This window comes from Microtus ochrogaster, linkage group LG2 (genome assembly GCF_000317375.1).
Source record: "Microtus ochrogaster isolate Prairie Vole_2 linkage group LG2, MicOch1.0, whole genome shotgun sequence".
NCBI lineage: Eukaryota > Metazoa > Chordata > Mammalia > Rodentia > Cricetidae > Microtus > Microtus ochrogaster.
Genome location: NC_022028.1, coordinates 22,237,346 through 22,263,578, shown reverse-complemented (window position 1 = coordinate 22,263,578; position 26,233 = coordinate 22,237,346). Strand labels below are relative to the sequence as shown.

Genomic DNA, 26,233 nt, shown 5'->3' with positions numbered 1-26,233 from the left:
AATCTTTGGGTTACCTTTCTGGCCCTCCCCCATGGTAAGCTACATCTTAATCCCTGCTCTGCAGCTGGGGTTAAAGTAAGGGTGAGAGGAACAATCAGCTATGTGCCTAACACAGTTGCAGCTGCCCGTTCTGCAGGTAGTGGCCTACCTGATGGTGGATATCACATAGAATTGCCCACCACTGTTTCACTATGGCAGGTCTGTACTGGGTTCTAAGCCCAGGGCCTCCATCCATCGGGGAGGCATCTCATGTTGGGATACTCAGAATTGAAGAAGCAGGGATGAGAGCCAGTTGCCCTAGGTTTCCTTGCTATTGCTGTGATAAAACATTGACCAAAGCATTCGGGGGGAGGAAAGCATTTATTTGGCTTATATTTCTACATCATAGTCTGTTATCAATGGAAGACAGGCCAGGAGCTCAAGGCTGGAACCTGGAGGCAGGAGCTGAAACAGAGACCACAGAGGAGCACTGCCTACTGGCACATATTCAGCTACCTTTCCTATACAGCCCAGGTCCACCTGCTCAGGGAAAGTATTGCCCACAATGGACTGGACCCTCCTATACTAATTAACAATTAAGAAAATGCCCCCACAGACACGACCATGAGCCAATCTGATAGAGGCAATTCTTTAATTAAATTTACCTCTCCCCCAGGTGACTCTACATTGTACTAAGCTGACAAAATACTGACCAGCACAGGGGACCATGACCAGACCGTCTCTCTTGGCTGCAACATCATTCTGCCTCTCCCTGACAATTTTGACTGATTTTTTTTCTCTCTCTCGCTCTCTCTTTAAAGGTCACCTTCTCTTGCTTCTTCTCCTGCACAATAATCTTTGACTGAATGCCAAGCATTGTGAATTTGATCTTGGTGAGTGTTAAACAGTTCTGTGCCATGCAAATGTCTCTGAGTTCTGTTATAATTTGTAGTTCCGTTACCTGGAAACGGTTTTGTTTTCTTTTCGCGTCTCACTTTGATGGCATCTGAGGAGTGCCCAGAGCGGAGCTCTATGTGAGGCTCCTCTTTCCCTACCAGTAAAGTTAAGACCTTCCCAAGTAGTTCTAATAAAGTCCTTTGACTCTGTTCCCCAGGCGATGAGAGCATTATCTGTTTTTCTCCTAATTCCTTCCAGTAGCCCACCCCTCCACCCACCCACCTGCCAGACAACTCTCTTCCATGTGTGAAGAGCTTGGTATTCAGATGAATTCTTAAGGAGGAGCCTCTGCATGCCGCCTTGGGCGTGCGCTTCTTCCCATTCTGGCGTGCTGGGCTGTGAGCTGCCTTGTTCCTTCCAGACTCTCAGCTCCAGCTCTGCAAATTTAGCAGGTTTTGACAAGCTCCTCCTGGCTTAATCCTCCATGCCCCGCAGCCACCTCACAAGGCAATCAACTCTGAAGAGCTAGGGCTGCCTCCCTTCTGCCTTGTGCCTCATGGACACCTTGCTGCTCAGTGTCCACCATCTTAACATTGTTTTGTATATATTTGGAGTGGGGGTTAGTTATTTTTTTCTTAAGGAATTTCTATGTCCTGCTCTTGGGATTAAGACAAATCAATTCCCGGTGTGGGTTTTGTTGCTTTCTTATCCCAGGCATGGGGCTAATGAGTCACGTCAGCCAGATAGTGCACCCCCACCCTATGGTTACATGTGCAGACTGGTCCTTAGCCACCGGGTCCCCCAGGGGAGGTGTGTACGGGGGTGAATCAGTGACAAGTATGAGGACAGCCAGCTCCAGAGACCCTCTGTTTAATTCATCTGTACTCTACCCAAATGACAAGCCAAGTCTTTCCCTTCCCTATCTCCCACCCCTATCTCCTTCAGCCTTTAGGGCTTGAGCAATCAAGCTGAGGGAATGGTTGCCGCCTTCCCAGAAAGCAGACACAGGGTCTTTGCCTCACTGATCACTGGCTGTGACTAGAAGGAGGTGGGTAGTCAGACATTCTCCATGAAGATGCTGGGGACAAATTCAGAGAAAATCCTAGATGACTAACCAATGGAGGAATGGGTGTGATCAAATTTCCCCTTTAGAATATAAGAGGTACATCCTGACTATTTTTTAAATGGCTGCTCAGAGTTATTTTCTTTGGGGGTTATGAATGTGTTAGGTTGAAATGAAGGGTTTTATAGATCATTATAGAATTTCAGACCCACAGCTCATCCATTTTTTGTTTTTATTTTGTGTGGTGTGTGTGTGTGTGTGTGTGTGTGTGTGTGTGTGCGCCTGTGTGTGTGTGTGTGTGTATGTGTCTGATATGTTTTTGTATATGTCCATAGTGACTCTTTGACAAGAGCAATACAGAGAGACACTGTAGCTTTCGGGGACTTCAAAATCTGCTCCTCAGGAGGCTCTCAACTGCAACACACACACTCTCTCTCTCTCTCAAAAAAAAAAAAAAATTCCAAGTACCATTACATGTGGACCAAATCAGAATGTCTGGCAGGAGAAGGCAGAGATCAGTAGATTCCAAGATGGAAAAACTTTATAACTTTCCAATCCAGGGTTTGTCATGTCCTAGCAACGTCACCTTGGGCGAGTTACCCACTTAACCCAAAGCAGCACTGCAGACCCTCTCAGGGGACTTTGGGGACAGCTGGAGAAGAAGCTTCCAGTGAAAAGCCCAGAGTGGTGCCTGTCAGGTAAGGTTAGCTATTGTTATTACTTCATCCTGGCAGAAACCAGGTTCCCCACTAACTTAAGAACTCACAGAGGATGAATGAATGCACCAATCCCCTTAAACTCACAGGAATAGTGCGGACTTGCTTGGTGCTGATCATACATTCTTTACCATCTGCAAAAATCTGGACTGGTGTTTGTTGTGGAATATTAATTTAAGATGTGTTACCTTTGTTTATGCTGTGGAACATGTGTTTCACAGTGCAAAGACGTGTTGCATTCTTTTATGTTGTGTTTATTTAGCTCTGTGAAGCTGTGTTATGCTGATTATTTTACAGAACAAAGATTGAAGGAGGATGACTTGGGCTACCCTCACAGGGTTAGTAAATGAGTCTTTCTTGCTATAAAACTCCAGCCCTTTATTACAGACAATATTTTGGTTGTAGAAGAAAAAGAAAAAGTATTTTCTGTCATCTCCTTGCTTCTCACCAGTAAAGATGCCCTGAGCTTATTGCTCTGTAATAGGGAAGAGCTTCTAGAAACGAAGGCAAGCTCCTGTTGTTTCAGACTAGAGCAGGTACAGTAGTGCCTGGGACAGTGTGATGCTCAGATGTCCATCACTGCTAACTTGAAAAAGGGTGACAGTTGAGAAGAAACTCCTCTGCTGGCTGTGTGACCCCTGGACATTTCCATAACCTTCCTGTCCCTTAGCTTCAATACCACAACAGTGATCCAGTCTAGAGGTTTTTGTTTTGTTTTATTTAGGATGAAATAAGCTAATCACACGCTTGGGGCAGTACCTGACACCTAGTGGGTGCTCACTCGAGATGCTTGTTGTCTCTGTGTAACAGAGTCCTCCAGATTGAAAAATCCTGTGCTCGGGGAAGACCCTCAAGACTCAGGGAGTTCTAAAAGGGGCCCCCTTAAGACTAGGAAAGTAAGTAATTCATAAGTCTCAGGAAGGCCCTAAAACTTATCAGATCCACAAAGCCTCTCCCTCCCCAAGGTTATGAAAGCACATAAGCAGTAAGACCTGCTGAGGAGACCCTAGGACCAGCCAAGTGGTCTACAGGAGACTGTTAGATCTGTAGAGCTGACTGTCAGTTGGGCAGAGAGCTCCTGGTTCCAGCTTTCATGAGCTGTCAACCATTGTTGGTGTGGGTCTTCAACAAGGCACCACCTTTGACTTATCCCTGTTCTTGTAAGCAATTCCAATAGACTCATGGGTTCATCAAGTTGGGTCTTGGTGGTATTGTTGCTGTGGTCTGTCACATGCTCCCTATCTTGGGCCAATAGACATTTGCTCACGTCCCCAGGAATAATGTCACGTAACAGTTGTCATGGCTACTTAGGGCATGAATGGTCTAAAGACCGAGAAGAGCAAGTACATTTTAGTAACTTCTTCTTAATACCGGTACTACAAACCCTCACCGACCCTATCCCTTCCAGACTGTGTCTACCTTCAATGAATGGCGTTCTGCTGCTCTAAGAAGGGTTGCCTTAAATTAGAATACAGCTTTCATTGTGGTTGTATGAGAGCAAGTGGACGGTGGCCTGCCACAGTCAGTCTGGATGTGGTTCGGTCTGTAGGCAGGGCCAAGTCTAGCCGACCCATCACTGAGTCCCCGCACACCCTGCCAGGTAAAGGGACGCACGTCTTTAACCCCAGAACTTAGGAGGAAGAGGCAGGCGGATCTCTGGGAGTTTAGGCCAGCCTGATCTACATAATGAGTTCCAGGACAGCCAGGGCAACAGGAAGAGACCCTATCTAGAAAACAAACAAAGCCCCACATGCCTCTTGAGTAAGCTTGAGTTGAGATGCTCTGTGTCTTCTTTTCAAATATCCTTAATCTTTGGACTTCCATATTCAGCTCTGCATAGCTAACAGAAATCTTAATAAAATACTACAGCCAGAACCCTACCCCCAACTGATAAATAATCAAGTTCAATATTTCAATGGAATTCCTCATGCCCACCATAGCTGATCCAGCCTTCAGCAGGAATCCTGTTGTATCAGTCCAGACAGAAGCCTCCTTATTCATCGTGTCTCCTCTTAGTAATTTTCCATTTATGGGGCCCCTCTACTCCACACTGTGGATGTCTGTGCTGTGTTCAGAACTGAGCCCAGCTCTATACCAAGCCTTGTTTCCTCCTCTTGCTATAGGCAGTTCCTGCCTCTATAGCATTAACTACTGTCTAGCTCTGGTTCTTCTTTGGGAATGAGCACAAGCATGTGTATATACATATGTGCACACACACACATGCATGATGCACACACGTACACACATCCCACAACCCCAGAGACTCTCCCCAGAAACACCTCTGAGCTGAGCTAAGGAATTCTGCTTCGAAGCATGGAACTCCACCCCTCCCACTGGCATCCCCAGCCCTCAATATCTCTGACTACTTTGCACTTCAAATTTCAGTATAAACAGCACCTACTGCAGCCTTCGGGGACCACATCCGACTGAGGAGACTTGTCCACCAGATTCTGGATCTGAACCAGTGTGTTGCAGGCTTCTTCCATTTCTCTCCAAATGAGAAACACATCCTCTCTGACACCAGCACCTGGAAAGGGAAGCACAACGCAAGCAAACAGCTGAAACAAGCCCCTCAAACTCTGTGGGGTCCTAGTAGACATGGCACATCAACTTACCAAGGGCATCTCTGAACATCAAGTTACATTTCCCCACCTAGTCTCGTTATGAAAACCAGAACTGACACACACACCCCCCCAGGCATGGTAGTATATACCTGTAATCCCAGTGCTCAGGAGGCCAAGGTTCCTGGGAGGACTACCCTAAATTCAAAAGCAGCTTAGACTACAGGTCGCCAATAATCTTACCCAACTGAGAATCCTGAAAGCGGCAATAAAAACCAGTATGGCAAGATATGGCCAAGGGTACAATAGGGGTATAAGTGTTATGGGAGTAACTAGTCTCTTTCTATTTGGATGTAGGGTCTACTCTGCAGAAGGAAAAACATGCTTGGTATTATAAATCTGGCCAAGAATTTATAGCTGGGGAGCTCACAGGCTCAGGGGTGAACCTACCACTATGATACTGCTAAATGGACCAACACCAAGCTCCCTCTAAATCCACATCTTTAGACTCATAGATTAGTGCAGTTCTCAAACTGCTTGGCAATTGACAAAGAAACTCCCAACTGGTCACAGTGCAGAAAGTAAGCATTTATGGAGTGCTCAGCCACAGACAGAGTACCCCTATTCCACCCCTCCCTCCCAGTCTCAGAGACCACTAAAGACTAAGGAGTGGAAAGATTTAAGAGCCAGAAGGCAAGGAGGACCTGACCAAAACAGTGTCTTCTGGACATGTTAGGGCCACTGTGCTCACAAACTCACAGCAGCCATAGCTGCTTCCACAAGACCATACAAGATCAAACCAGTCAACCCTCTAGCCTAGAGGGGACTTGTGAGCCCCTATCCCTAACTGGGAAGTTCTCTGCATTTGCTGGCTTCTATGGGAGGGAAGAGCAGTTTTCATTAGGTCAACCACACTCCAGTAGATGTCTACATACATATGGGTGTAGGGACAGCATAAATTAGACATTAGGTGTTATATAAAGAATGGAAAAAAGACACAAAGGTGGGAGGAGGTGGGAGAGCATGATGTGGGATTTCCCTCTGTATGCATGATTACCATTAATGAATAAAGAAACTGCTTTGGACCTACAGCAGGGCAGAACTTAGCTAGGCAGGGGAAACTAAACAGAATGCTGGGAGAAAGAAGGGCGGAGTCAGAGAGAAGCCATGGAGCTGCCACCAGAGACAGACATGCTGAAACTTTGCGACTTCGTGGTGATGCACAGATTAATGGAGATGGGTTAAATTGATATATAAGAGTTAGCCAATTAGAAGCGAGAGCTAATGGGCCAAGCAGTGATTTAATTAATACAGTTTCTGTGTGATTATTTCAGGTCTAAGCTAGCCAGGCGGCTGGGAACCAACAAGCGAACTCCCTCTGACAAGAGCTGGATGGTAGGATGGATCCAGGAGGAGCTGAGGGGATGAATGAGATGAAGATGATCACAATACATGCATGCACGTATGAAATCCTCAAAGAATTAATAAAAGTATTCCATTATTTAAAAAACTAATACCAAGCCAAAAGAAAAGAAAAACAAAAATGTCCCCCAGAGAAATGCTGCTACCTCCATGAGCCATACATGCAGTGTTGGGATGCACCCAGTGCCCGTAAATATTGTAGCAGCCAGAATAGCTTAACATAAAATATACACGATCCTTCAGTAAGATAAGGGAAGAAAGCAGAAGCGTCTCATGAAAGCCACATGAGTGGAACTGAGTCATCTACGACAGCAACATTCCTGCTCCTTCTTGCTTTAGCTGAGGTGTCTGGCCGCCTTGAAGCCGCTTTCACTAGTCTTTCCTTTGCTCTAAGGTAGCAATGGTTGTTCAGCCTTCTTTTCTGAAAGTCTGCTGTCTTCGTGCAGGGTGAGGTTTGGTTGTATGACATTTCTGAAATGATATGATTCATACAGACTTCTGTGTCTTCATGGTCAGGTCTGGGACAACATGTGCTGTCACCAAGATTCAGGCCTTAGAAGGCCTTCCCTAGAGCTCAAAGAGGCTATAGGAGCAGGAGGGAAATGGGCACGGCAGTGAAAATACAACATAATTTCATTTATTTTGAGATTTAAAAATATCATGTGGTTGAGTGGTTTTGCCTGTGTGTTAGTGCACCTCCTGCATACAGTGTCCTTGGAGGCCAGAAAAGGATGCTTGATCCCTCAGAAACAGAGTTACAAATGGTTGTTATACACCATGTGGTGCTGGGAATTGAACCCTGGTTTAACCTCTGAGCTATCTCTCCAGCCCAACCTAAGAGACCTTAAGTGTATCAAATTAAAAATCCCAGCTGTGGCAACTCCTGTAATTTTTGCAGGATGAAGCCCTCTAAATGGTACTTCACATGTCTGTATTTCTCATAACTATATTAATCTACAATTATTTCAAGACTATTTTAAAAATAAAAGTCAAGGCCCCACACTTCATCTTGCTGCTGTATCACCCAGCAGATCCCCTGTCCTAAAGTCACACTAGATTCAAGGTGGCTTTTAGAATGACAGGTGGCACATCCCGATTACAGTCCAGAGGCAGGACAACTATCCCCTAGGGAGTCATTCCCTCTCGGACACCGTTCCCTGAAGTTCTACACAACAGCCTCACTACGGACCTGTGGCCAGAGCCTCATCACAGGGCACTGTCCGACTCCACTAGAAACCAAGTGCACTGTGGCCCTTAGAAAGCCCAAGTCCTGTCCTAAGAAGGAGTAGACCTAGGTGGCAACTGGCAGCCTCTGCCACATCTAATGAGATCTGTTCTGTGCTGAGCTTGACTGCTCTGCTCCTCCTCGAAACCTCAGTCATGTTTCCTTCAAGCACTAATTGGGGGTGCTAAGGAAATACCTCAGTGGCTGAAGGGCTTGCTGTGGGGTTTGAATCCCCACAGTGCATATAAAGCTGGACACCATCGTGCACATCTGTAGTCTGAGTACTGCTAAGGCAAAACAAAGGGCAGAGACAGGAGGGGCCGAGAAGTTAGGTAGCCTGGCGCACAGAGTAGCAAACAACAAAGAGACCCTAGCAAAAATAGTTGGAAGGCAAGAATGACACAGGTTATTCTCTGACCTGCACGTGTGTGCTTTCTTACACAGGTGAACATGTACATACATGCAAACACATACACACACCAAAAAGGGGGGAGGGTGAACAAAGAATAAAAGGAAGGACAATTGCTGGAGACCTTACATACCAGGCTTTCTTTTGGGCCATGAACCAGTTCCCAATCTGTGACAAGGAGATTATTTATTAGTTATGAACACTAGGCCTAGCTTAGGCTTGTTTCTGGCTAGTTCCTTTAACTTAAGTTAACCTATTTTTCTTTATTTATCTTTTGCCTCAGGGCTTTTTACTTTTCTTTCCTTCTGTATATCTTACTTTTATTGCTTCTTGTGTCTGGCTCACTGGCAACTGCCTGGCTTCTTGTCCCGGGCATGTCCCTCTCTTTTTTTTTCCCTTCCCTCAAAGCCTAGATTTCTCTTCCTATTTATTCTCTCTGCCTGTCAGACTCGCCTATCCCTCTATGGCCTCGCTCTTGGCCATTCAGCTCTTCATTAGACCAATCAGATGCCTTAGGCAAACAAGGTTAAGCAAATGGAACACATCTTTACCTAAAGATCCATGCTGAGCCCACAAACCACCTTCTATTCTGACAGATGTACTGTGTTGGCTCAGGGGCCACTGGTGATGCTATCATGAAAGTCAACAGAGGATCAAACTGTCAGATGACAAACACCTTTGCAGGATACCTGCCTGGACTTTTTGATCAGGAACTCTAGAACTCTAGCAAAGAGGCTTAGCTAGACATCTGATAGTTAAAGCTGAGTGAGAGAAAGGCCCCCTGGAAATGCAAGGGGACAAAGGAGGAGGCACAGGAAATCTCTTTGGGTTCTGTGAATTGGTAATTCACCAGACTAAGTCAGAGAAGACAAATCCACATGATGTCCTGTGTCCTGATCACTAAGGACCAGCCCAGCTGAGGCTGGCCCCATCCAAAAACATAGTATCTAGTTCACAGAAATATCTCAAGAGGGCTCAAAGAGCCTTCTGCCCAAACATCCCCTATTGCACTGACCTCTGACCTCAGAGAAGCAATTTGGAACTCATTAAAACATGAGTATCACCTGGGAGAAATATGGCATGAAGCTACCCTTTTATATGACTTTGCGTTTGGGAATTCCTATGTATTTTTCCATTTTATTTTACCACAATCCCACAGGCAAATTCTATTCACTATTTACAGCTGGGTAAATGGAGGCAGAGGGGGGCCTGTCAAGGATCAAGCCAATGAGTGATACAGCTAGATCACTTGTCTGGCTTGTTGGCTTTCCCTAGAAATGGGCCCTGGAGTCCCCTCCCCAAAGTGTACACTGACCACTCCTGTCTATATCATCGTTGACAGAAACCCAAGATTCTATAACCAGGGAAGGAGACCGGCTACCACTCAGTCTCTGGGCACCCTACGTGACTTCTCGACTCAGACCAAAGGACTGGCGTGACGCCATCAAGACAGATTTGAGAAATGCAGCCAAGAGGAGCAGGACAGATGCAAAGGGACGCTAGGGTCCCGGCTTTTTCTTAGGTAATGAGATGGAGTAAGATGGCATTAATGGCTCTCATCCTGATGATACGAGTGGCAAGCCCTGACAGACGTCAGCACAGAGGTCAGCGCAGCTGTACAGCAATTTCTAGCTCAAGGAGCAAAGCACGAAGTATGCCGAGTTCCATTCTGGGATTCTGGAAGAATCTCACACCATTGCCAAATGCAAACCTGAAGACCACAGGACTCGCTCTGCAAAAGTCTCAAATGAGATAGGGCTTTCCTCTTGCTAATGTCTCAGGGCAGTACTCCCAAAGCCACATCAAAGGAAAAGCCTCTAAGGAGGTAGCTTCCTGTCGTCCAGGGGCAGGAAATCAGGGGTGGTCACAATGGCACTCTCTGGCAGGAACTGGGATTTTCACTACGGTGACTGGAGACTGTACTTGGGACACTATAGACTTCTACATTCACTGGTGATTAAAACACAAATTGCTTTGTGGGAAAGGAAAAGGAGGAGGAACAAAACCAGCTGGTAAAAAAATCTAGAGTGTATAAAGGCCTGATTCGGGGTGTATCCATTTAACTACAGGATACTACACAGGAGAGGAGGAGGGTTAGCATTCTGATCAGAGGCTCTTTCCTTCCACAAGGCTTAGCTAGACATCTGAGAGCTACAGCTAGGAGACAGTGACACCCAATAGAAGTACAAAAGGACAGAGGATGAAGCACGGGCCACCTCAGTGGGTTCTGTGAGTTGGAAATTCTTCAGGCTGAGCCAGAGGAGATGAATCTGCATGAAGCCTTATGTGTCCTGACCTCTGAGGACTAAGCCAGCCAAGACTGGTCTCAGATAGAAGCAAGATGAGCAATCTCATAGAGACAGCCAAGAAGCCTCTGACCAGAGAGCCCCATGCTTGTCCCAACCTCTGACCTCTGGGTGGCAATCTGGAGGGCCGAGTTGAAACACTAACCTCACCTAGGAGCAGTATCACACATGAGACCACTGTGATCAGTGAGAAGCCAGCACCGACTTCTCCAACTGGCCGGTTTGACATTCCCGGGACAGCTGAACTCCGCTGTGACCGCGCATGCTCCTGCCCAGCATCACCTCTCTGTCAAATCTTCTACATCCCACTTGCAGGGTGAGTCCAGCTGTCATAGTCAAGTTGAGATCTGCCTTCAGCAAAGATGTGACCACCTACTCTGTGGGGTTGTGCTACGTGGGTGCTAAGAATATAGCGATGAACAGGGGAGCACCCCGAGTCCAGAACTCAGGGGTGCCCATGACTCCATTATTCTACCTTTAGGGCCCTGCTTACGGCACTGTCCTGCCAGCCCTTAGGAACCCCATGCTCCCTATCAGGGTGCTCAGTCCTCCCTCAACCACACTTGGTCAGCCCACCCTTCTTCCAAAGCTTACTCCTCACCCCGCCATCATCCATCGTTGACCAGCTACCCAGACAACTGAGCTTCCTACGGCACCCCTACCTTTGTGAACGTGAGATCCCCTACTCACAACCACGACGATGGTTACCACTGACTGTCAGCTCGACAGGATTTAGAATCATCTAGGACACAAACCTCTGAGAGTGTAATACAAGGGGGTTCTTGGGTAGAAGACTCATGCTAAATGTGGGCAGCACCATTCCATGGGTTGGGGTCCTAGATGGCATAAAAAGAGAGATGGAGCCAAGCATCCATCCCTCTCTGCTTCCTGACTGTGGCTGCAACGTGACCCTTCTGTCCCGCACTCAGGCCACCAGGCCTTACCCCCCACCACCATGAATGACACCCTTAAACCATGAGCCAAAATAAACCCTTGCTCCTTGAAGTTGTATTGGTCATCTATTTGGTCATAGCAGCAAGGAACGTAACAAATACTTCTCCGTCCATTTGCTGCCAGGACAAACTCACTGCTCTGCTGACACAGGAGGGAAAAAGAAGAGAGAGGAGAAGGAAATCGCAGGACTAACAAGATGAAAGGTGGCAGCAGTGGAAAGCCTGGCTGACTTTATCAGTCTCTCTAGCTTTGTTCAGGCAGCAGGCATGCTGGGAAAAGCCCAGGCTATGCCAACTTTGGAGAATCAGGACTATGTTAATGACCATGAAAGATCACTGCAGACTGTACCCCATCCCTCCTCCTCTCCCTTCTTGACATCTTGGAGCCAGGCCATGGGGAAGGCATGGCACACCTCCAAGCTCCTCTGTATCTACCCTTTAATAGGCTATCTCCTTTCCCGTGCATCTTTGTGCAGTGTATGGTAAAGAGGTACGAGACCCTGGAAACTCGAGTCTCTGTTCTAGAGTCTCAGATCTGCACCTGTTACACCGCCATTGGCTGTTGGAGCGTATTCCTGGCTATCACTCCAGCCTCGGTTCCAAGAAGCACACAGAAGCATGAGCCAGTGCTGGTGCCGTTAGTATACACATCCTCTCGAGTCCAGTCTAATTTAAGGCAATCCCTCACAAACAAGGAGCTTATATTTAGGAGACAGCTGCTCGTAACACAACTCATCTCTGCAGCCTGGCCTCCAGCCCTGCTGCTGTGTTCACCGCCCAGGCATAGCTGCTGCTCTGGCTGCAAAGGCTAACCCCAACAGAGGGTTTGTGAATGTCTAGAGCATAGAAACAATGTATCTGCTTGCTGTGTTCCCTCCATATCACTCAGCATAGGACCAAGAATTGTTATTAAATCTAACCCTTTCTTGCTTCTATTTGGAGGGTTATAACGTATTTACCACCTGCTACTTTCTCTCTCCTGGACTTGCCCACATCTGAATGTACAGCTACTATTACTGCAAGAAACTCTCCTGAGTGGTATGTAACCCAGGGGTCATTCAAGAAAATGCCTATGCTCTCGGGAATCCAGACATCAACTGTGGCAGAGCCTAAACAAGTCGCTCTGTGTCTTATTCTAGGTCTTACAGTAAGGTGAGGCAGGATTATCTTGAGGACCTGAAGTGCTATGGGTCAAAGGTCAGAAAGGGGAAAACAACCAGAAAGAAAGCGGGTATGGCCCAGTCTGAGGAACACTCAATGCAGCCCTGGAAGACAGTGGTAGACAGAAGCACTTGTGGTGACTCTCAAACTCCAGCCCAGTCCTTAGGTTGCCTTTCCCCATCTGGGTGAAGGTCTGATCCAGTTGAGCAGCAGCTTGGCTATGGCCTCTTACTCCTATCTGGTCATGAAGATCTGAAAAAGCCTGACTATGACCATGCAAAGGCTGCAGGCATCAGGAAAAAATAGCAAAGAGTTTTATTTTAAGAAAGCAGCACACTTTAAAGATTATAAACTGTGTTAAAACTTCCAAGAGACCAAAGGGAAATAATGAGAAGCAGGGTTCAAATGGAAAGAGCGATGGGGGAGGGGTAGGTCAGAGGAATAGGATGGGGGAAGGATTATTAACACTGAGGATGTTAGGAAAAAACATGTTGGAAACTTACTATGTTATAAGCCTCATATATACATACTTCATATAATATAAGTTTTGTGTGTGTGTGTATTTATATATATACATACATATATTCCATATAGAAGAACTTGATCAAAGTTACCCTATGAAGGAGATTTTGCTCCTACCCGAAGCCATAGGCTGTTAAATTAAAAGGCCAATGACAGGTAGGGGACACGTCCCCTCTAGTTGTTGGTCAGAGACTCCCAAAATAATACAGGACCTTGCCATTGTTCTTGGTTGCCCTTCAGACCTTGATGGCAAGACCCTATTGCTGCAGAGAGCACACACAGGTCACAGGACATGGAGAAATGAAGTTGGTACCGACCAGGAAGCTTCCTCCCCGCTGCTAGCTCTCACAGGCTTGTGGAAGAAAAACAGTCATCAACAGTTTTTACCCCACTGTGAACCCTATGAACTACAACAACCGACATGGCCTGGGAGGGCAATAACGTGAATGTTACGGACGCAACCAATCAGTTTCTAATTGGATTTAAGCCTACTCCATAGGATGGAGCACGGGCCTAGAACTGTAACTCTGGCCAAGAACCTGTGATCAAAGACCTCGCGGGCCCTTCTATTATTCTACCAAACGGCCACAACAGCGAATCCTTCTCAGTTCATCTCTCTCCGCACATGGATGAGTGCAGCCCTCAGACCCCATCAGAGACGTTTCTTGGTGCCATATATGATTCATACAGAGATTCACAACTGGTTGAAGTGGAGATGCTAAGTGTCACTGGGGCGTTCAGCTAGAGTGGAACACCTATTGTGGTTGCCTACACAAGACGTGTACAAGTTCAAGCCAGTCAACACTGCAGCATGAAGGTGGGAGAGGCTCGTAAACCCGTATGCCTTACTGAAGAGCTATGGACAGGTAACAGCCTCTAGGAGGAGGAGATTCAGTCTCTGGGCTGCTGGTAGGTTGACCACACTCCTGTGACTGGGTCCACACACAAGTATACAGGGAGTACAAATTGGACTTAGTGATTTATTTAAGAGTATACAAAGTTGGGATGTTGGTAAGGTGGAGGTGGATCTGGGAGGCACTGGGGTGAACATGATCAAAATGCACTGGGTGAAATTCTCAAAGAATCAATAAGATATTTTACAAAAAATAAACATTTCCCAGAGACCTAAGATTAGTGCATGGATATGAGAAAAAGGGCCACATTACATGCATGTAAGAAGTGGTGAAATCGGCAGTTTTATGAAGTGGTGGTGTGACATATGTTAAAATCTGATGGCAGGATCTGGACTCACGGCCCTAATGCCTGAGGCCCCGTGTGGAGCGTCACTCAGTCCCACTCTATGGAAATTACCCACTAGTTAATTTAAAATAGTATAGCGTCATCCCACCATTTGGGAGAGAAAACGAGTTCTCTTGAGCCACGGAGTATGTATGTTTCATAATGAGCCATTCTGTTGTCTCAACAGCAATTCCAAATACAAAGGATGGGCAATTTGAGGTCTAAGCGCAGGTACAATGTGTAACTGTCTGCTGGCCCTCCTATTCCTCACCTAAGCAGAACACTGTAAATGCAGCTAACTGTCCATTCCTGTCCTCGTGAAGCACACACCTGCCCAGGCTCCTGGATGGTACTGGTGAACAGAGGTGGAGACCTGGGCAAAGAAAGAACAGAGACGCAAAGAACAGATGTATTCCTGCCTCTATGCCATGACGAAATGCAGGCCAAGGCCCTCATGAGTCAGAGCCATCCTGTTTGGACTTTCAACCTTTCAAGGCGTGAGCTCAGTAATCTGGTTTTGTTGCTGCTGTTATTGCTGTCTTTGGTTAGTTTTGTAAGTGCCCAGCCTTGGGTATTTCACTACAGCAATAGAAAACTGGCTAAGATATCTGACTGTGATATGCTTAAGGATGGAATTAAGTTTATCTCTTTTTAATAACTAATATTCCTGTGACTCTTGGTTAATACCTCCAAATAGACTGTTCTAAAATCTAAAATTGAGATCCCCCCCTTTTTCATCACAGCATATCCCAGAGCCCAGCACAGCTCTTGACTTTTAAATAACACATCTGGAGGGCTCTCTTAGTCTGAAATCAAAGCAAGGTTATTCAAATGTAATCAGAATTCATACGAGCTCTCTTTTTTTCCTAGCAACTCAGTTTAAATTTGAAAAGACCTTTGATGAATTTCTCTACACCTCCTGCGCGGTGAGGTGAAGCCTGCTGGATACTTGCACCCTTTCGGTTAGTTCTAGGCTTGACTGCCGCGTCTCAGCTAAGACTAGAACTGATCTCGCCACCGTCAGTTATCAAGGGAATAGGCCGCACGGATGCTGGAAGCCCTAACTGGACAAGGATGGAGGCAGGAATGCATGGGTCCCTATCCATGGGGCTCATTCTTAGTGAGGGAGCAAAACCTACAAAGCCATTGGATCTTCAAATGTGTGAAGTCAGGGCCCAGGAAGGGGAGTTACAGGTGGGTTGTTCTACATCAGCTGTGCTCTTGGAGCAATGAGGGAAGGAGCCACTTGAGCCTCAGAGCAGAAGTGAATGGATGCTCCGAGAGTCTGGGGTCCCTTGGTCCAGAGCTATGTCACCTATTTCTTTAAGTTTCTTCATCTTCACCCTAGTGAGACTTTTAAGTTCCATGGAAGACGCTCGATAAACGCTCACTGCCAGAGGCATGTCTTCAGCAACGATAAGAAATTCAAGGCACCAAACAGGCAGGAGGAGCAGAAGTCTGGGGGTCATCCCATCTTTCCACCGGATCAACCATAACGTGGCAGTGGCTTTGGAAGGGCAGCTGCTCTGGCCTTGCCCCACTGAATTAAGTTCAATTCTAGGGAAAAGAAAGGCGAATTCCGAGAGGACCTCCTGCTGCCAATGGAAACAGCTACAAACAGGCACCAACCAGGGCTTCTAAATTAAATTGGAAACTGGAAACAAGGCGGCGTGATGCCAGGCCTGACTGATGGGCCACTAGACTCAGCGTCTAATTAAAGATCACATGTGTCTGCCAAGACGAGGACGGCTCCTTTTTTCCCTTTGAACATAGCAACCTGATGCATGCTCAAGTAAATAAAATGTAGTTTTAAAATGTATGTCCTTAGCTCATGCTTTTTCCCCGCCATCAACACACAAAAAAGAAAATTTTCAAAAATAGCCAACCTTTTTTTTTTTAACAGATTTTATTCTTTAAAAACAGGAGTTTGCTGCAGTTTTGTTTATTTATTATATGTCCATGTGAGCATACCCATTGCATGAAGGCCTGAGGACAGCTCTCAATAACTGGCTCTCCCCTTCCACCATATGAGTCCTAGGGGTTAAACTCAGCCCTCAGACTTGGCGGCAAGTGCCTTTATCTGCTGATCCACCTTGCTGGTCCCAGAGGAGCTTTTCTAGTACAGTTTTGTCCAAAGTACCAGTGACAAACAAAACAGACCCTGGAAAGTATCACTGCCTTTTGGTACGACCTTGTGCTATGACACATTCCTTTTAATTTGTTCATTGCACAATCTTTCCCTCTTATCTGGCAAGCAAGATCTGGTGGTGATCCCAGCAAAGCCAGTCTGTCATTTCACGTCTCATCAGTGAGCTGGGCTGGTGACTAAGATCTCTCAGCTGCCCTGAGAGTGCCAAAGCCCAGGACAGGCTCAGGAGGAAGAGCTAGTCAGGTCTGATCAGGGACAGCTGCCTAAGAAGACGAGCCTAGAAATGATAGATGTGCCTTGCTGTCCCTTCCCATTCCCCTGGAACAAGGACAGGGTTCTAAGCTGTGGGGACTCTGGGTGATGTCGATAACATCAGCTTCAAGTTAGCTCATGTTGCAGATGTTGGTACCATGCGATGCTCTGGCTTGCTGATGCTCCAGCTTGGAGCAGGATCACACAGCTCTGAGTGCGGCTTACGGTCCAAGTGATCATGCCACCCCGAGGTCTGTTGAGTTTACCAACCTAAAGAGCCTGGCACCTCTGGCCCTTCTGAGACAAGTTCACTGTCAGCTTTGATGACCGGTCCTGTGGCTGAGCTAGCTGCATCGGTGTCAAAATTATTATTCCATTTTAATGACAGATGCCCGGTGACAACTTTCACTCTGATCTTAATTTATAAATCCACATTCATTATTTCAACTTGTTTTTTTTCCTTGTTTTTTTATGATAAAACAAGAACAGAAGTGAAACAGAAATGGAGCCTTCTCCAGACCCTAACACAAGTCTTCTTCCTGACTGAGGGGTTCCCAGACCTCTACCATGGGTGGGCTCACCAACCTTCAGAACCTGAGGGGCAGCCCAAAGGATGCCACCTCTGAATGCACCAGCAGTCGAAGCTCCTTGTAAGACATGCGCAGACCCGGCCTATATGCAGAGCAGTCGGCTCTAGAGGGGACTATCTCTCTCTAGACAGTCATTCTCATCGTGTCCAATTTTACAAACGTCCAGACGGTGTTCTGCCTCTCTCTGAGCTCACTCTTCCAAAGGAGTGGGTAAAATCACTCCCAGGAAAGGCCCAGCTCCTCATTCCTACCCACCACTGAGTAAAATTTAACTCCCAGGAGAAGGGGGATGTGGGCTCCTGGTTTCCATGGTAGGAATCCCCACCGCTCATAGTTACCCCAGTACCACCCACAAAGGGTGGTCTCTCCCAGTGCCCCTATCACACTCCCTGGTCCGAATCCCAGTTTCCAGCTGACACTATGCAGGCAAATAAGCCAGTCAGTGCGGTGACTCTGCAAACTGTTACGCTAGAGGCTGCCATGCGCTTCTGATTAGGTCACATTCCAGAGCCAGCATCTACAGGAAATGCCCACTTGGAATTCTAAGAAAGAAAAAGGCCATTGCCAGCAATTAACCGCTGCTTTGTGCTGCACATTTGTGCGTGTGTCCTGTTTTTTAAGACCGCCAACACTCATATAAAGCAGATGTTATTATTCCCATTCTATAAATGAGAAACCGTAAAGTTTTGGTAACATGTTAACATCGCATAATTTGTGGCAAAGCCAGTATCTGAACCCAGATCTGATGCCAAAGTTGATTCATTTTCTAACACACACTGTCTCCTGGGGCCAAACCCAGAATCACACAGGAATGAAAGGCCGTGATAGCTTGCATTATTGTTTATCCACTATTCACGTCCCTCCTCAGCTTTCTGCTGGTGGAATAGTCTGCCCCACCGTTTGCACTGGACTTGGTCATGTGATTAGCTCTGGCCAATGAACTGCTAGCCTCAAGTGTGTCCAAATGATTGACTTTGGTTCTTATGCAATTCACCACAATAAAAATACGGCCTGTGTAGCACCAGTTAAATAAGGATAAGTCTGCTTTAAATTAATCAAACCACAGTTGGCCTGAAGCTGTGTGACTTTAAAATAATGATGACGACAAATAATTACTGAGCCCAGCCAGGTGGCACAGACTGGTGATCCAGGTACTCGGGAGCCTGTGGCAGAGGATCACAACTCAAGGGCTACCTAGGTCACAGAGTGGGTTCAAGGTGAGCCTGGGCAGCTTGCTGAGATCATATTTCAAAAATCTTTTTTTTTTTTAAGTAGAAGGAGGGCTGAGGACATGGCTCAGTGGAAAGGCACTAGCCTAGCATGTGTGAGACTCTAGAGTCAATCCCTACTACCACAAGGTACCACTGCCGCTGCCGCCGCCACTGCTGCTGCTAATACTTTTGCTAGGTAATGGCTGAGATTCTCCAGATTCAATGAGACAGATAAACTGCGAAGCTCAAGGTACTCCAAGTGCAAGGAATCTACCATTAGGGGCACAGGGAGGACTCAGCTCCTAAAAAGAAATAGTGAGAGGTTTCAAAAAGTGAAGGCAGAAAGAAAGGAGAACCAGAGAGGGTGTGGTCCACCTCCACTCACTGCAGCTACTAAAATCCGCTTAACGGAAATGAGAGGGCAGGACTGTGCTGGGAGGAAGATGAGCTTCCTCCAGGTTGACATGGAGAACCAGATACAGTGCAGGCAAACAGAAGACCCCAGAGGGTAATGGGATGAATAGTTGTGCCTCTTCCCTAGAAGTCCATGGAAGTCCCAGGGGAAAGATCACTGGATGGTACTACTACTAATAAAAGTCTCCTGAAGACCAATAAGGCTGGGTACCACCATCATATCTGAGTTACCTTTGCACCACAGCTCAGAACAGCTCCTGACTCAGTGGGGAACTCTGAACATAGTCCTCTTCTTGTTCTCTGTCTTCACGTTCCTTCTAGCTAAAACCACAGGTCATAGATGCTCTGAGCATTGTGTAAGGAAAACTGAACATGCAATGAACCATTAAGTGAAGGTGTTGATTAGACTCTCTACAGCTGTGATAAAATAATTGACATACACAACTCGGGAAGCAGTGGCTGATTTTATCTTTTGATCTCAGAGATTTCTACCCATGGTCAGCTGGGTGCCATCGCTGTGGACCTGAAGAAAGGACCTGCCATCGCAGTAGGAACAAGGGGCGAGGCAAACCAGCTCACCTCGTGGCTACAGGAGAGTGACCATAAAGAAGGGCTGGGAAACACAGGCACCCATCAAAGGCATGGCCCCAGTGACCCCTTCCTCCAACCAGGCCTCGCCTTCCAGTGTTTCCATTGCCACCCATTAACTCCATCAAGTCGGAGTCCATCAAGAGATTCATACATTCATGAAGCCAGACCCATCAGATCTAATCACTTAATGTGTGCACTAAGGTCAAGACTTTAAAACATGAGCCTTTTAAGGGGACATTTTATATCTAAAACATGACAGTGGGCCATTCTAAGTTGTATAGTGTCCATATCAAAACATTTGAGAAGCTTCCCACATCCAAGGAAAGCCCAGACCAAGGGAAACAAACAGGAAGAAAAATCAAAATGGGCGGAGAAATTCCAAAGAACTGACACATCTATAAGAAGCCAAGTTAGCAAAGAATACATGATTTTGCATGACGTGTGTCTATGTCTGTGTGTATATGTGTGTGTTTGCTTGCCCTCGCAATGAGGCAAGAAACAAAGCAAAATTCCTCTCAGTCTATAACTTTTGTTTGTTCTGGGGAGCAAGCTGATGTAAGGAATCATCTCCAAATACAAGACCTGAAATTTGGTAATCATTCACAAATAATTTATTATATGTGACATTATTACAGCTTATAAAACCTGCTGCAAGAAATACAAATCCCTAGGTATATCTGCTTAGCAAGTACATAATCACTTTTCAGTCAGTGTGGTAAAACACCATGACAAAGGCAACTTACAGAACAGAGAGTTTATTGGGGCTTACAGTTTCAGAGGGAGAAGAGACTCTCTTGGCAGGAAATCAGAGCAGCAGAAGCAGGCAAAGCTGGGAGTTCACATTTCATACCACAAACAGGGAGCTGAAAGTCAGCCCCCAGTGGTGACTTCCTTTAGACTGTACCTCCTAAAACCAGATAGAAGAGAAAGTGGGAAGTAGCCTTCAATGCATGGGCACAGGAGACCACTTCTTAAATATAACCCCAGTAGCACAGATACTGAGAGGAACAATAAATAAATAGAATCTCCTGAAACTGAGACGCAAAGGACACAGTCAATAAGACAAAAAGGCAGACTACTAGATGGGAAAAGATCTTCACCAACCGCACATCAGACAGAGGTCTGATCTCCAAAATATATAAAGAACTCAAGAAATCAGACATCAAAATACTAAGTAATCCAATTTAAAAATGGGGTACAGATCTAAACAGAGAATTCCCAACAGAAGAAGTTCAAATGGCTGAAAGATGCTTAAGGAAATGTTCAACATCCTTAGCTATCAGGAAGTGCAAATCAAAACGACTCTGAGATACAATCTTACACCAGTCAGAATGGCTAAGATCAAAAACGCCAATGATAGCTTCTGCTGGCGAGGATGTGGAGTAAGGGGAACACTCCACCACTGCTGGTGAGAATGCAAACTCGTATAACCACTTTGGAAATGAGCATGGTGGTTTCTCAGAAAATTGGGAATCAACCTACTTTATGACCCAGAAATACCACTCTTGGTCATATACCCAAAGGATGCTCAATCATACTGCTCAATCATACTACAAGAACATTTGTTCAACTATGTTCATAGCAGCATTATTTGTAATAGCCAGAACCTGGAAACAACCTAGATGCCCTTCAACAGAAGAATGGATAAAGAAAATATGGAATATATACATAATAGAGTACCACTCAGTGGTAAAAAACATTGACATCTTGAAATTTTCATGTAAATGGATGGAACAAAAAAAAAAAAACCATTCTGAGTGAGGAAACCCAGACCCAGAAAGATGAACATGGTATGTACTTACTCATAAGTGGATACTAACTGTAAAACAAAGGATAATGAGCTTATAGTCCATGACCCCAGAGAAGCTAAGTAACAAGGAGAACCCTAAGAGAAACAGATAAAGATACCCCTGGGAAGGGGAAATAGACAAGATCTCCTGAGAAAATTGGGAGCATGGGGATGGGGGGAGGGAAGGGTGGAAAGGGAGGAGGAGGAGAGAAGGGGAGGGGGAGAACGTGAGGGAATGGGATGGTTGAGATAGGAGAAGGACAGAGACAGAGAGCAAGGAAAGATATCTTGATTAAGGGAGCCATTATGGGGCTAGCAAAAAAATCTGGCACTAGAGAAATTCCCAGGGAACCACAAGGATAACCCCAGCTAAGACCCTAAGCACAAGTGGAGAAGGTGCCTGAATTGGCCTTGCCCTGTAGTCAGATTGATGACTATCTTAATTGTCATCATAGAACCTTCATCCAGCAACTGATGGAAGCAGATGTAGAGATCCACAGTAGAACACTGGGCTGAGCTCCCAATGCCCAGTCAAAAAGTGGGAGGAGTGAGAATACAAGCAAAGAGGTCAAGACCATGATGGGGATACGCACTGAAACAGCTCACCTGAGCTGATTAATGAGAGCCCATCAACTCTGATCTGACAGGAAGGGAAATAGCAGAGGACTAAACTAGGCCCTCTGAATGTGGGAGACAGTTGTATGGCTGACACAGACTGTGGGGCCACCTGCAGTGAGACCAGAATTCATTCCTACTGCTTGTACTGGCTTTTTGGAACCCATTCTCTTTGGAGGGATACCTTGCACAGCCTAGATATAATGGGGAGGGTCTTGGTCCTACCTCAAAGCAATGTGCTAGATTTTGTTGACTCCCCATGGAAAGCCGTACCCTTTCTGAGGAGTGGATCAGGGTGGGATGGGGTAAGGTGGAGGGAGCGGAAGTAGGGGAGGGAGATCTGGGATTAGTATGTAAAATGAGAAACGATAGTTTTTTAAAGAAAAAAATAAAAAACAACAAAAAAGAAAAAACAAAAAAATAAATTCCAAAGGGAAAATGCCCCTTTATTATTAACTCCAAATGAAACGAATCAGTGAAAGCCAAAAAAAAAAAAAAAGACTGTCTCTCCTAAACATACCCAAACAGTGCCATCAACTGGGGACCAACTACTTAAACATCTGAGCCCATGGGGGAACATTCTCATTCAAATCATCATGGGTACATAAAGATTACGTGAAATCAGATTTAACGTCAACAAAATTATCTATAACAAATCCAGGCTCTAATAATTTAGAGTAGGGCTGCCCAGAGTCCTCTGGAAAATTTAGAGAATGCTTTCATAACTTTATAGTTCCAATTGCTAATGGCTACAAATGCAATGTTGTTGCTACAAGTACTTTTACTTCAACAACAAGCAAATCTGCGGTGAGAAACTGCTGGTAACGCCCACTCTGTTTCTGCCCTTTCCGATTGCAGCACCACAGCTCGCTAAATCTAGACTGATAAACTGGAGGAAAAGGAAGTAAAATGAGGGGGGAAGGAAGACGTGTCTGGTGAGAACCCCCAAAAGCTTAGGATATCAATGGAAACAGAAAACAAGCTTAGGTTGAATGTAGCAGCTTGCCTATATCCCCTTAAAATATTCAACTGGAAACATAGCAACCTAAAGTTCACCTGGAGAACACCAAACCCATTCCCGTACTTAAGATAAATATACAAGGTGGTGAGGAAAGTCAATGTCAAAAGCTATGCATGAATAGCCTCGGACTAGAAAGGGAAGGAACCATGGGAAGAGCAGGTGGTTCAGGAGCAAGCCCATTGTAGATGAGACCCTGTTTACTACAAAGGATGACACATGGCATTCAGAGTGAAAAGGCTGACTGGTGTGAAGGCTGTCAGTGCATTCAGAGAAAAGTCCACTCATCCCATCCCATCCTGTCCCATTCCAGCGTACTTCAAAATAAATCTAGCTAGACCAAAAGCATTTTTTGTTTTTGTTTAACCCCCACACACGCACACACTTCAGGATAGAAATAAAATCACATAGAAGCTAGGAGGTACAAGATTTATGGGCTGCCATTGCTATGTAAATTTAAATTTTTCATATGAGAAACAGCCACACGAAAGAAAACATAATTGCTACTATAAATTACCCACAAGTCACACGCCTGACAGGAAGGTAATTTATAAAAAAAAAAAAAGTTAATAAATAAGAAATGTGTTATGTTCACTATTAGTTGACATTAATCTCTTCATTAAATAAAGTCTAATTGGAACAGTAAGACAGCATTTTGATGCTAATTGAAGTGGGTATTTTTCATATACTCTTGGTGTGAATGTATTATTGCAAAACATTTTGAAACAACTCAAAGAAGAGGTTACCCTTTGGTCCAGCATTACATTTTGTTCCAGAGTTTTCACTGCCAGAAATTTGTCTCTTTAAATACTAAGAAAATAGGAGGAAATATACCATACAAAATGTAAATGCAATAGCTCTAATTGAAAACATTAAAATATTACTGAAATGTCTAAAAGACAAAGACTGACAAAAAATTATACCATACAACTCAAAAAAGTCCTAGATAGCTGAATGTCTGTAATATAAAACACTTTATACTAGTTTGAGAAAATACTTGTCATAATATTAAATATAAAGTGAAATATTCAAATTATACAATAACATGATGGTTATGTCTTGATTAGTTTTTAAGTATACAGCAGGAAGACTAAGAGGAAAGACCCCAAAATGCTTTAACACCGAAAGTCTTTGTGTAACAAGAACCCTGCCCTTTCTGCCTTCCCGGAGTTCTCAAAGTGTCTATACTGACTGACAGCACTAAGGACAGCCCAGGCTCAGACCTCTGGCTCTAACCTACACCAGCCATGCGCATTCAACGAATTACTTCCAGGCTGATTCACTCCGGAAAAAATAATTGAAGATGTTCTGTCACTTCCTACACACGACCAGTATGACTGTCAAAGGAGATGCTGTATGAAATATGCTTGGGAACTCTTACTTAAGAGTAGACTAGCCGGGCGGTGGTAGCACACGCCTTTAATCCCAGCACTCGGGAGGCAGAGGCAGGCAGATCTCTGTGAGTTCGAGGCCAGCCTGATCTACAAGAGCTAGTTCCAGGACAGGAACCAAAACCAAAAGCTACGGAGAAACCCTGTCTCGAAAAAAATTTAAAAAAAAACAAAAACAATAGTAGACTTAAGGGGGGGGTAATATAATGGGAGAAAGACACACACATCAGAGAGAGAGAGAGAGAGAGAGAGAGAGAGAGAGAGAGAATAGGTTTTATGAGAGGCACTCATAGGGTCGTATATGTCATTGCCCTCATGCAACAATTTAGAGACAGGATATAATCCACGTGAATTCTAGGACTCTTTCTCTCACATTCTTGGGCTGGCTCCTCTGGATTAAATGCTTTCTTTGCTGTGCAGACGCTTTTCAATTTCATGAAGGCCCGCTTGTCAGTTGTTGACCGTATTTCCTGATCCTTGGGAGACAGCCTTTAACCTAGTCTGTATCTTGAAGTGTTTCGCCCTACATTTCCTCTAATGAGTCAGTGTCTGGGGCCTTCCACTAAGGACTCTGGACCACTTGGAATTGATTTTCAGGCAGGGTGAGTGGCCCGGATCTAGATGGACTCTTGTACCTGTGGCTGAGCAGTGTCCCCAGCACGGGTTGTTGAAGAGCCCATCTTCCTTTCTCTAGATACTCCTAGCATCTTTGTCAGAACGTGTGGCTGTCTAGGTTTCTATCCAGTGCTCATTCATTCCATTGATCTGTGTGTCTGTCTCCAGCTGCACCACGCTATTTTTGCTTCTGAACACTGTAGGAGAGCTTGAACTCAGATATGGAGACCTCTAACATCATTCTCTATTTTCTCAGGGCTGGTTGGTCTACCCGGGGTCTTTTTTGCATGTATATGAATGTTGAAATTTTCCCCCTTAGTTTTTGTAAAAAAAAATAGAATTAGAATTTTCATGATTATTGTGTTGAATCTCTAGATTACTTCTTGCTAATACAGCAATTTTCATAATAATAATTATTCTAATCCATGAGCATAGAATTTTGTCTTCTACAGTTTCTTCCATCAATGTTTTCAAAATTTCACCATGAACGGACATTTTTTACTTATTTGTTTACATTGAATCCAAGTGTGTTAAAGGCAACTGTGGGGGATTATTTTTTCCTTGCAACAGGCTTTTACTATATAGCCCTAGTTGACCTAGAACTCAATAATGTAGACCAAGCTGGCCTTGAACTCACAGAGATCTGCCTGTCTCTGCCTCCCAACCCAACCTTCCCCATCATTTTTGTCTCTATACAGTAGATTGTTGTAAAAAGAAAATGCAATACAGATTCCAAATAAGGCATTGCAGGAAATTAAACAAGAAAAACTAAGTAGAAATGAAGAATGCAATACTAAAAATGTTATGGAAGAATATATAAAATGATGAACACATTGCCATGAATTAGCATTAACATACACACAGGCATATGTGTGTGTGTGTGTATATGTATATATATATATACATATATGAACATAAATATACACATATATATGCCCACATGGTGTGTGTTGTGTGCCCATCATCTCCATGGTAGAAGACTGTAAAATGGAATTTGAGAACTGAAGAGTGAAATGGTAGTATATCTCCCAAGTAAGATGGTAGAGTAGGGACCTCTCTGTGAACTAGGGACCTCTCTGTGAACTACAGGAGAAAGTCAATTAACACACACTTTTTCACAAAAACCCCAGGGTCGACTATGGGAA

The 26,233-nt window shown here is 45.1% G+C and overlaps 1 protein-coding gene across 1 annotated transcript in view; it reads right to left on the bottom strand.

Annotated features, from left to right (window-relative positions):
- Positions 1–26,233, bottom strand: part of Vwa3b (von Willebrand factor A domain containing 3B) — a 175,432-nt gene that overhangs the window by 101,777 nt on the left and 47,422 nt on the right. The window contains exon 8 of the mRNA XM_026785438.1: positions 5,057–5,182. Within this exon, the coding sequence (XP_026641239.1) occupies positions 5,057–5,182 (126 nt within the window). The remainder of the gene's footprint in view (positions 1–5,056; positions 5,183–26,233) is intronic.